The sequence below is a fragment of the Limanda limanda genome, chromosome 2 (genome assembly GCF_963576545.1).
Source record: "Limanda limanda chromosome 2, fLimLim1.1, whole genome shotgun sequence".
NCBI classification, from domain to species: Eukaryota; Metazoa; Chordata; class Actinopteri; order Pleuronectiformes; family Pleuronectidae; genus Limanda; species Limanda limanda.
Window position 1 is genome coordinate 17,186,993 of NC_083637.1, and position 12,062 is coordinate 17,199,054.

General features: G+C 38.5%; 1 protein-coding gene across 1 annotated transcript; it reads left to right on the forward strand.

Moving 5' to 3' along the window:
• Positions 1-2,776: 2,776 nt before the first annotated feature.
• On the forward strand, positions 2,777-6,390 carry rnaseh2a (ribonuclease H2, subunit A). Its single transcript, XM_061092763.1, has 9 exons — positions 2,777-2,822; positions 3,547-3,675; positions 3,766-3,837; positions 4,007-4,133; positions 4,382-4,469; positions 5,001-5,138; positions 5,459-5,546; positions 5,737-5,860; positions 6,096-6,390. The coding sequence occupies exons 2-9, from the start codon at positions 3,549-3,551 to the stop codon at positions 6,256-6,258; spliced, it is 927 nt and encodes a 308-aa protein (XP_060948746.1). The 5' UTR covers positions 2,777-2,822; positions 3,547-3,548; the 3' UTR covers positions 6,259-6,390.
• The last annotated feature ends 5,672 nt before the right edge of the window (positions 6,391-12,062 follow it).

Sequence of the window (12,062 nt, forward strand, 5' to 3'; positions counted from 1 at the left end):
GGGAGACCAGCTGAGCAGAGGGAAATATGGGAAGCGTGTGAGTGGATCTGTGTGACTGTGTGTGTGAATATGTGAGTGTGTGATTGCCTGTTTGCGTGTGTGTCCATGCCATATTGATGTTATATTAGAGGTTTTTACTTTTTTAGCCAATATAATGCAAGACGCATCCACGCGGCCTTACATCGTAAAAAAAAACACAAAAAAAACCTCACACATTAGTTAAGTGTGAGCCATGGGTCAACAGCCAATCAAAAAATAAATAAACCTTTTTAACAAATGTGTGCCATCATGAATATCTAGGTTGGGATGTACAGCAAGTGTGAATACAAGAGTTTAGACGAGTGAGAGAGACACTGAGAAAGTGTCGAGTGACTCTGATTTGACCCGGACACGCTGGGTTTAGACTGACGTAATCAGACTTTATTAACCAAACTAAAGGATGTGTTTGACGTTTCTTGTGTTATTTTATATGAGTAGTAAGTGTATTGTCATTGTTGATATCCTATAGGGTGTAACTTTATTGTGACTGATTTGATATGACACTCACACATCTGCACCACTGCTTTGGGAAGAAAAAAAGACGCATGCTTTGTTTTCCGATAGGATGTTTCCCTGGTGTTTTGTTGTTGTACGTGGCCAGAAAAGGATATAGTTGCAACCTTCTCTCTCTTTGTAGATATAGCACAGTCTGCATCTCTGTCCTTTCTTTACATGGACGTCACTGAACTGAACAATTAGGCATTTAAGGGGAAAAACATAGGAAAAAGAGAGGGAAAGAGAGCTCTTACAGACGTATTCCAGCTTAATGCTCAGTCTTGGACACTTACCTCAATTCTATTAATTTTGTGCCAGTAGCAAAGGATGAGTACAACCACGGATACCTGATTGACTGAAGCTGTTCAAAATTTCAGAACGTTAAGCCTCCACTTCAGCCTCTTTATTATTATTATTATTATTATTATTATTATTATTATTATTGCTTTTAAGTGCCTATAACATTTCTTTGCTAATTCACATCTGGTTGACTCAATAACTGAGTTAAAATCTATAAGTCTCAGCCAAACCTCTCAAGATAATTGGCCAGCTTTGGGACCTACTTAAGGATTAGAATCACATGTACGAGCGTTGTGCACTGCATGTAGGCCAAAAGCATGTTTGCTTCCTCACAAACAGCCCTCTTCCTCTTCAGCAATGTGAATAATGGTCATTACCACAGGCTTCACCTTTTATTAAGTGATGCATACTTTTATCATTTTATACTGACCCTCTTACAATTGTAGTTATCATTTTTATGTAAGTAATCATGCATCATGTGTCACACCTTTGCTTCTTCCATTTTGTATAATTCTGGATAGTTTTGTAAAGTGTTTGCTATACATTCCCTTGAGTATTTTTTGCTTCCTTACAAGAAAAGCAATGTTGAAATATTATTGTTGTCATTTATTAAATCAATTTATTTATAAAAAAAAAAAAAGAAAACATCCAGTCTGAGCTTGTTATTTTTCCGTGCTGGTTTTGGAGATAACACAAGGTGCAGGTAGCAAGCGAAGGGGGAAAAGAAAGACATTAAAAACATGCTGCTGACGTGTGAACTGTAATAACAACACAATCACAGCCCCACCAAAGCTAAGCTGTTTAGTGTGTTTGTGTGTTGTAGGCTAAAATTGACTACTAATTCCCCACATTTAATCGGCTGGGGACTGCGTGTTACTGACGAAGACAAAGAAAGCCATTCAGCGAGGCAGAGGGACAGAACGAGAGAGAAGGGGTGGGTGTAAGGAGCCAGAGGCAAGGCCAATTTCAGCTCAGTAACCAGCACACACTCAGACTTTTGTACACGGCTTTGCCTCCACGCTGCCCTCTCCGCTCCACCTGAGGCTGCCTCCACACTCAGCCATAGTTTAAACACAAGTCAGAGGGCATCTGAAATCAAAATGTCAAGTTCATTGTGCTGTCATTGCGTCTGAAGGTGATCTAGAACAGAGATAATGCTGGAGGCACTGATATGTTTCACAGTAAGAGGTGTGGCAGAGAAAGGGGAAACATTTTCAGGGCAGGGAGATTATTATTATTATTGATGGAAGAAAATGAAGTGCAGTATTTTCATTTTATGCTACAACGCTCTATTCCACTTCCAAGACATCTGAGATTATTTATTCTAGTTACTTTTCATTGAAGTGCTTTTCATTTTTTCTAGTGAATTATTTATGTATTTATTGTAATGGAGTACTCTATTTTTTGCAGTTCTTGTTGAAGTAACTAATTTTTCATACAATGTGGCCAAATATCTTGCAGTTCCATATTTCTCAAATGTGAGGATTTGCTGCTTTAAAAAAAATGTATCTAATTGTTTTGAGGTTTAACTTTTTGATTTAAAAAAAATACCATGAATTATTAAAATGTAACTTTTTATAATGAGAAATGTAAAACTAATTCAAAATGAACCCAACTCCAACCAAGTAAGACAAGTAAATGCTGTGTACACATCAATAATAATGAGTTGATGATATAATATATAATAGTGGGTGCCACTGCTCTGAGTACTTTTACTTTTAATACTTTAAATTAATCTTCCTTTTCTTCAATATTTTTAAGATCTTAATGTGGTATGATAATTTAGATGAAGTATAATGACGTGAAATACAGAATAGAAGAGGAAAATGTGTTTTTTTTAAGACAAATAAACCGGAGCCTGTTGAGTTGTGCTTTTCCAGCTCTAACTCCAGACCATGTGGTGGCGGTAGAGCGCCTACAGTATTATACCAAACGAAGAAGACGCTCTTCCTGCGGCGCCAAACTCACGAAGCTGCAGAAAGTTTCCGGTAAGAAACGGGTTATTTCATCTTTAACAGGACACGTGTGACCTAAATATTAACCTGGAACAAGATAAACTCACCAATCAAACCAGTAACACCTGCGTTCTGATGGAGAAAAGGCCAGTTTCTGTAGTTAGAGCCGTATCGACAGTGTGCAGCACTTAGCTACAACATGACAACACAGGATACCAGCTACACAATATGGGTTGTTATGTGCGTAGTTACATGACAGGGAGTTGTAAACACCACAGACGCCTTGTGTCAGTAGTCCACGCTTAAATGTAAATGCTGAGATTTGAAGTAGACACCAAGATTTCAACACAAACCTTCAGACGTCAATACACTGTTACGTGTTACGTGCTCAGACTCCTGCATGTTGAAGATCCACCCACACAGTGTGTGACAAAGATCAATAATAACAGATGATCAGGGGGACGTGAAGGCTTGTACTATCAGACCTCTAAACTCTACTCATTCAAAATTACGAAATGTTGACATATGCATTCACTTCATTAAGTGTAATATCAAATCTGTGCAAGTAGTATCTAGTTGTCTGGCACTTATTGGTTGTGTGTTTCATGGTTTGTGTCTTTTTCTGTACTGTTAACCAGTTTATTTACATTACTTAGCACTGTATTTCCCAAGTAACACCTCTAATTTCGTGGTACTGCTTTCTTTTGTACAATGGCAATAAATACTTTCTATTCCTTGTGGTTTCCTCTCCCGGCAGTCATGGATCTCGGCCCCTTTGAAACAGACAACTCTGTCAGCTGCCGGCTGGCTTCTCAGATCCCTGATGTCTGCAAGACGGAGGACTGTTGTCTGGGCATTGATGAGGCAGGCAGGGGGCCTGTGCTGGGTACGTTCAGTCATTTTGTGTAGCAGCAACTACACACTGTGAGAAATGTGGCGCACACACTTATGTTTTTTATGTTTTTTTGCGATCCAGGCCCCATGGTGTATGGAATATGTTTCTGTCCCGTTTCCAAAAAGCAGCAGCTGAAGGACTCGAAAGTGGCAGGTAATCCCGTTCCCCTGCCTTTGTTTATTTTTATAGGACGGTGCACTGAAAGACTCAAGTTTTTCAATGCATTTAGCCGGTACTGAATATTGCATTATTTACTGGCATATTGGTAAATAAAATATCAGCGGTATGCTTAAATGATTGTGTTGTATCACTCCCATGATAGACTCAAAGACCCTATCAGAGGCAGAAAGAGAAAAACTTTTCCAAAACTTGGATGAAGCCAAAAGTTATGTGGGCTGGGCGGTGCAGATTCTCTCCCCCAACACCATTTCTACCAGCATGCTACAGAGGTATGTGGCATCATACAGACTTAAACATGTTACATGTATCACAAGTGACTACGTGCAATCCTTTTTACTTTGTTATAATTATTATTGTTATTTTCGATATATCCTTATCTTTATAATGTATGTTTATGTATTTATTACGTTTTTAAACAGATATCAGTTTTTCCTTCCCCCTTTGCTGCTGTGACTAATAAAGGATTATCTCAACTTAAATTCCCACTTACTAACATGATCTTTTCTTTTGCTTGAAGGACAAAATACAACCTGAATGCGCTGTCACATGATACAGCGATTGGTCTAGTACAGTTTGCCTTGGACAGTGGAGTACAGCTCAAAGAGGTAAAGAGCTGATTTAGGCACATAAATATAAACGTGTGCATCTCATTTTTAATGTGTAGGTCAAATAAATCTTTGGGTATGTCTATATGGACAACTTGTGTTTTAACGTATACATTTCCTACCCTATAGAGGACCTTTCTCATCTTAATTCAGGACATTGAAATGCAATATATCACCTTGCATGCAACTCAAAAATGTTCAACACTGTGCTTATTACAGGCTGCCTATATCAGAAAATAATTCTTATATTAATTACATTTAAATAAAGACAAAGCCACTAATTCTTGAGTGTCTTCACTGACTTCTGCAGGTTTAAATAGTTTATTCTGTTAAAAAACAAGGTGTTAAAGTGTGTTAAAAACTATATGTTATGAACTACTTTACCTGCACTTTACAGGCTTTATGTTTCTGTTTTTCCTCTTCACCCTGCAGTGAACTGACTCCTGTTTTCCTCCTTGTGTTCTTCTTCTCTCTTCACTCTGTCTGTTCTGTCTCGGTCGAACCTTCTTCTCTCTGTGTGCTGTTCTGCAGGTTTATGTGGACACAGTCGGCCCAGCAGATAAATATGAGGCAAAACTCTCCCAGCTGTTCCCGGGTATCGAGGTGACTGTTCGGCCAAAAGCTGACTCCCTCTTCCCCATTGTCAGTGCTGCAAGTATCTGTGCCAAGGTTAGTGATGATCATCAAGATGCCATAAATGTGTGAGGTTATAGATGTATCACTGGTGGAGACAGTGAAAAGGAAAGGAGGGCTGATATTAGTCGAGGTTTTATTTATTTATTTCTAGGAAATTTATGCAAAGGACTTTTTCAGCTGCTTTTTTCAGCTGAGTGCAGATTGAATAATGAACAACAGTGAATAATGTTATCGTCACAATGACTGTTTGGATTTCCGTGGCCTTCATTTTGAACTATTGATCCTGCATAAAACCTCAAATCCTGATCAGATTTGGTTCTCTGGCTTCACTTCTGTTGTGTGATCTTCTTCAGGTTGCCAGGGATCGTGTTGTGAAAGGCTGGAACTTTCCAGAGGACATGGGAGAGGTGGATACAGATTACGGCTCAGGATACCCAAATGGTAACAGACGTAATGAAAGCCATGTTTGAGAAATATACTGAATGAAATCAGCCTTTGAGTGTTTATCTATTACCACTCGGTCATTCATAACCAAACCTATGCAAGGCTACAACAATCAGAAAATTATTGATGCATGTTAAAACTGTTTGTAGTTAAACTGTCACTATCCCTAACCTTTTACCGTTTCCAGACCCCAAGACGAAAGCGTGGCTGCTGAAGTGCCTGGACCCCGTGTTTGGTTACCCTCAGTTTGTTCGATTTAGCTGGAGCACGGCCCAAACCCTGATGGACAGCAAAGCAGTGACTGTTCACTGGTAAAAAACCTTACAGACTTTATATGTCCAAAACCTTTTTATGTGTAAAGACTGATTTAGGGAGAGTACTTAATTTTTTCACATGACTGTAAAAAAATGCTTCCATGTGTTTAAGATGAAAAACCACAACCAGTTTGATTTCCACGCTTAATGTCTGTGCAAATCATTTGACCTCAGGAGACGAGCACTAACCACAGTGTATAAATCAGTCTTGTTTTGTTAAATCTGTCCTCAGGGATGATGACGAGGAGGACGGGGAGAAGGCAGCACAGCGGCAGCACAACAAGTCCATGTTATCCTACTTTAGTGCTTCAGCTGGAGGTAAAGACCAAAACCCATCCCACCAGACACATCGCTTCCTCACTGAGCGCAGACTGAAAAGCCTCTGCACACTCTGAAGACATTAGCGGACATCCCTGTACCTACTTGGAATCATAAGTTCATTGTGGGATTTTCATATACAACTAAACAGTTGTTTGCAGATGTGTATGGACTAGGTTTAAACATTGCTGGCACCTGTTTGTATCACAATCCATCTTTATTTGTTCTGTTTGTATGTTTTTTTTAATACATAAAACCATATAAAAATCATGATTTCCCTTCTGGCGTATCTTTGTTTTAAATTTCTACACCATTAGTATACCAAACTAGCAACTAGTCATTGTTGGAAAGCTCAATTTTGTAATGCCAATACAGCCCTCTGGTGGCAACCTGAGAAAATACACCAGTTATAAAGCAGCATGCTTGCGACAGACCTGTGCAAATGTTAGATAGACCTATATCACAGCTGAAGTTCCAACATATCACATGGTGTGAAAAAAGCCCATATCCACAACTGTTTACACGAGTGGAAACGACTCGACACAGCTTGTTCCACAGACACTGAAATCATAAGCCGTGTCCTAAATCCGTACTTTATATTAATACTATACTGGAATTGTCATAACGTACTGTTTTAGCAGGGTAAACAGGGTAAATTTCTCGAACAGAAAGCAAAATGTCTCTCAGCATGATACTGCATTTTGTGTTTAAAAAGTTAATTTCTCGACCTGTTACACCAACTAGATTTTATATAAAATGTTTCCAGCTCACTTTTCTTTGAACAGAAAAACACAAGTCTTCTGCTATTGACTCAAACATTTTTTTATTTTGTTTATAAAATGTTATAGTTTTTCCCGTCGTGTATACCAAAAACCTGTTCAGAATTAATACATAATATGGATTTTAAACATGGAGAGAGTTTATCTTTATAAATTACATACTTTTTTACTTAAATTACTGCACTTACACTGTAACTTGTGTTTATTGTGGATTCTAGGACAGTTACAGTGTTAAACTTGAGTTTCAGTATCAATACCAAATAAATACTTTTAAAGGGGTATTTATTTAGAGCAATTTCTACAAATCTTTTTCAATTAAAGGAGGAGGCTTGAGTTCTTAAATGTCACACGCAGTCTTGTTATGTTTATAATATTGGTCAAATGAAATATACTTTTTAATCAACAAGTAAATGGTAAATGGTTTTGTATTTATATAGTGCTTTTCTAGTCTGATGATGACCACTCAAAGCTCTTTACAGTACAGTTTTACATTCACCCATTCACACACATTCACACACATTAATACAGTGCATCTATTAGCAGCACTTTGTTGTTCTATGAGGGGCAATTCGGGGTTCAGCATCTTGCCTAAGGACACTTCGGCATGCAGATGGGGAAGACTGGGGATCGAACTGTCGACCTTCAGGTTGGAGGACCGCTGTACCCCTCAGACACAGCCGCCCCAAGTGTCAAACCCAAAATGAGTAAGGTTTTCACACTAAATGCTGCTTTTGGTATTCAATGGTTTGTTGTTTTTCAGTTGATATTAATTTGGTACAGAGATTAAATTGTAAGAAAACTGAGGAGACTTTTCTTGAAGGTTTGATTTTATTCTAATGTACTGATATTACAACTCGCTCTACCACCTTTGACATAAAATGGCCATAAATGACAAGTATCACCATCAGTGAGCCTCCAATAACAGACACTTTGAGCTACGTCTAAAGATCTTGCATCTTTCTCTTTTCTATCATTTACATGCTGAGACTACTGATAGAAGTACAAGACAAAGGTGTAATGGTATTACTGCATCTTCCTCTCCTCTCCAAACAACAATTGTAATCTGTTTTAATCCAAGAGAGGGAGCTTGGCCTTGCATCGATCAAGCTCGAGGTGTTTTCCAAATGCTCGTCTTAGAATTCACAGCAGGCAGTGTTGTTCTTCTGTTGTTGATCTCTCCATCATTCCAAGAGAGCTGCATCCTCTTCTGACTCCAGGTTTTTTCTCCAGACTAACAATTGGACACACATGAAACGTCACATATGGTACAACCCACATCACATTATTCTACAAGAACACCAATGGCATTTACCTTTGAAGGGGTGTCCATCACATCATCATTAAAATAAATTCAACATGACTCGATGTCTAGAGGTTAACTAGTAAGATATTAAGGGATATCCATCTGTCGACTGCTGCTAGTTCCCGCTGGGTTTGAGTCTGGACCCCTGGAACCGCTTCCCAAAATTCATAGCTATACTGGAGACTGCGAACGAGGACAGGATTATGATCGAGCTCCCCACAAAATGAGACGAGGCTCCTCTGGGTGCTCGCACAGCTTTCCTGGTGAAAGTCTCTCTGTCGAAGGCTGTGGAGGCAGTCCCCATAGGCTCCATGCTTATGGCTTACGCTTGGATGGCAGAAAACTGAATCTTTTTTGATGGGTCAGGCATCGGCTTCTCGGTATGAATGCTACAGCCTCTGCGTTAGGTATCTGGATCTCTCTGTCCTCGCCAACAAGTTGCAGGACTTGTTATGTCCTGTCTGAGTCCTTCCCTGATCCGTACCTTAGCGTCCATTTATAACCTCCCCTGGCTGCTAATCTAATCCCTTTAACTAGCCTGGTCTCCTACTGCGTCAATGGGATAAAATAGTTAGCCTGTGCCTGTAGAGGACTAAGGAGGCGATCTATTTCACCATAAGACTGTCTCATGTAATTCTATTAGATCGCACTGTCATTGCTCCATAGTGAATGAATGGGATAGAAGCTTGCACACAGTCAGTACATTTGGCCTGTAAACAAGTCATTAGGAAAGGGCATAAACATTGATTACACTGTGCAACATGCGGTAAGGTATTTCATTCCATAAATCCTCCCTAATTACATTTAAAACCTAAAATAAATGCTGCAAAGTTTTCTCTTGTTTTCATCACAAAAAAAGGTTCACTGCTTTAATACCCATGTTGTTAACATCACAAAATAACTATAATTGCACTTAGTAGAGATCATACCTCAACCATGGCCATATCCTCCCCTTAAAATCCAATTACACACTCATTGATATCAGTTCCTTAAATATGACAGATTTTTCTCATCAAGATTCGTGAGAAATCAACAAAGATGTTGAAAAAACGCTTTTCCTAAAATAATTCCTGGATCTACGGCCTGACAGATACCACATCTTATCACCAAGTTTTGTGGTAATCTGTCCTGTAATCTTACCCATGCTTGATGAACTGTGAGGTCCTAAATGCTACCATACGACTACTAATATTTGGCAGCTAGATTGTTTTTTTTCATAGATCAAAGTGATTCCAGGAGAGCTGCTACGTTACTTTAAGACGTCAGTATTTTTCTGAACATATACTGTCCACGTGCCATTAGATGAGATAAGAGGATCAATTAAAGATCACGACTGTTCCAACGGCAAGAAGAGAACATCTAATTAAGAAGCAGGATGGCGACACTTATACAATTAAACTTAATCTAAGATATCATATCAACATCCTGTGAATACAGCATTGTTTTCCTGTTCTTGTCTACAGGACTTTGTTTGTCATTACAGACTTTAACTCTTATTGTTTAAGTGAGACAATTGTCTAGATTGAATCACTTGCAGACTTATAACCAACCGCATTCTGCTTTAATCCGTCTTTTTGACAGCCAGTGTTCAGTGTCAAAACAACCAACCAATATGAAACGATCAAATCATTTATTCCTTGTTGAATTGAACAACCATGTGATATTTCACAAGCTGTTTTCCTCAATGCTGCATGGTGAGACTGTAACTCTACAAAAATGCCATGTGAAAACTTTAATGACACAACTAAGTGGCATTTCCATCCATCAAATTTACAAAAACATCAATTGGTGCTGTTATCTGTGATGTGCGCCATTGTCAGCCCCAAGGACAGCTCCCTGTGACCCAGGTCACATGGGTCAGACGGTCCCTAATCCCCGAGGTGGTTACACATAGTCCCAGTTTCTTTTCATGGCGTCCCTTTAATTGTGATAATTGGATTGTGCTGGTTCTTTTCCACGAGTGACACAGAAAGCTTTCATTAATGAATGAATGATACTGGGAAGACTGTTGTGGTTGTACAAGATGTTTTATTGTAACTGAGAAAATGACAAGAAAAAATATTAGTGCTACAATGAAGTTGTTTGTTCTGTGGTTTGTTTTGTCCCTTTATTAAACCACCATGTCAGAACTGTGTTGTGGGGACAAATCAATACTGGCCTTGCTTTTTTTATTTGACAAACCACGGTTTGCCTTGGTGTCAGGATCCAGATGTCTTAGCTTTCAGATTGTAATAGAGCTTTTACATATTGATATTGTATCAGAGGAGGTAGTAATTGCTTAATGAACTAAAGACTGATATTGGTGCTAATACTTGATAAATATATCTTGCATGAAGATTGAAAAAAACACGCAAACGGAAATACCAGATATCTTGTCACGGTTTGAGAAATGTGTGAGCAGTTTGAACCTTACCTTGTGTAAGCTAATGTTACACTCTAAAATAATTTCCTTATTTAAACCATCTATTGTAAAAAGGAAAAAGTATAAAACTAGAACTACCTTCATCAAGATTTCAATATCTGGATTATGATTTGGTTCTGAACCAAATTTCTAATTTTCCCATAATTCTATGAAGTATCAATGAAATTGTTGAGAAATGCCCAATCCCGCCAAAAGCATTCCTACATCAGCCCCTTGATGTGGATCCACACCAGTGTTTAATGTTTGCCTCCCTGACTCATACCTCATCCTCACAAACAAACAGATGAGAGCAACCCCAAGCAGAGGTAATAGTGAACAAATATATGTGTGGTATAAGCTACTTGGACTCGCTACAAATTTGTAGTTAACAAGTCATGTTAATGTTGCATATTATTCTGTTCAGTACAAATCAAAGACAATCTGCATCATCGTAGTAACAGATGGGGAAATGCAGTTTGTAAATGTCATCATCAGTGTATGTGACCTTTTGAGGATTTCTTCATTACACTGCAGAAACAGCCGCTTGGCATTTCACACATTGTCTCCATCAGGGATTCTTTAACTTCAGATCCCTCTTCTTCTTCTTTGTTTGGTTTATTGGCGGGTGGCAACCATCATCAAAGTGCATTACCGCCATCTACTGTGTCTTCTTCTTCTTCAGCTTCCTTGCTCAGCCCACTGGCACGTGGAAACCAACCTCAGGTTCAACATCAGATTGAATCTTCTGATGTTCTTCTGCTTTTTTTTCTTCATCTGATTTAAACATCATTCAGCAGTTTCCTCATTAGTCAACACGTTTGTGATTATTATTCATATGAAAATCATCATATCCTTGCTCTGTCTCACATGAATATTCCCACAGCATCTGGCAGTTTTATATAAAACTGATTTTTATCTGTGGATCACCAGTGCCTCCCCTGGTCTCCACAGTCTGCTGTAACTTGCCTTCAGATTAAATCATCTTCATGAAGTTCCCTCAGGAGCCCCGACACTTCTCTTGGCTCCTTAATATACAGTATGTTGTGCAGATTTAGTCTATTCATAAAATTGTATTTTACATTATCTCTCCTGTTTTTGTTCTGTGTTGTTTTATACCCATATACATTTAATAAAGCAATTTGATTTGATAGTGCTTTAGAAATATAGTTTAATAACCATTATATTTTTATTATTATGTCGGCTCATTGTAAGGATCATGGCAGATCCTTACCACATGGGGTCCCTATTGCCCTAAAATTAAAACTGGTCTTTTTTTCCATCATCTGAAAATGTCGGTACACGAGTCTTTTAAATTACATTAACAGGCAGGTTTTAACTTTACATTTAAAGGAAACATGAGTCATGTGTTATGCTTTATGCCAGAGGTCTTCTTTTATT

Bases quoted from the DNA above. Each gene is read 5' to 3' on its own strand.
- rnaseh2a (XM_061092763.1), top strand. From the start codon at position 3,549: ATGGATCTCGGCCCCTTTGAAACAGACAACTCTGTCAGCTGCCGGCTG. The intron at 5,139-5,458 runs GTTAGTGATGAT...GATCTTCTTCAG, and splicing joins CTGCAAGTATCTGTGCCAAG to GTTGCCAGGGATCGTGTTGT. The intron at 5,547-5,736 runs GTAACAGACGTA...TACCGTTTCCAG, and splicing joins CGGCTCAGGATACCCAAATG to ACCCCAAGACGAAAGCGTGG.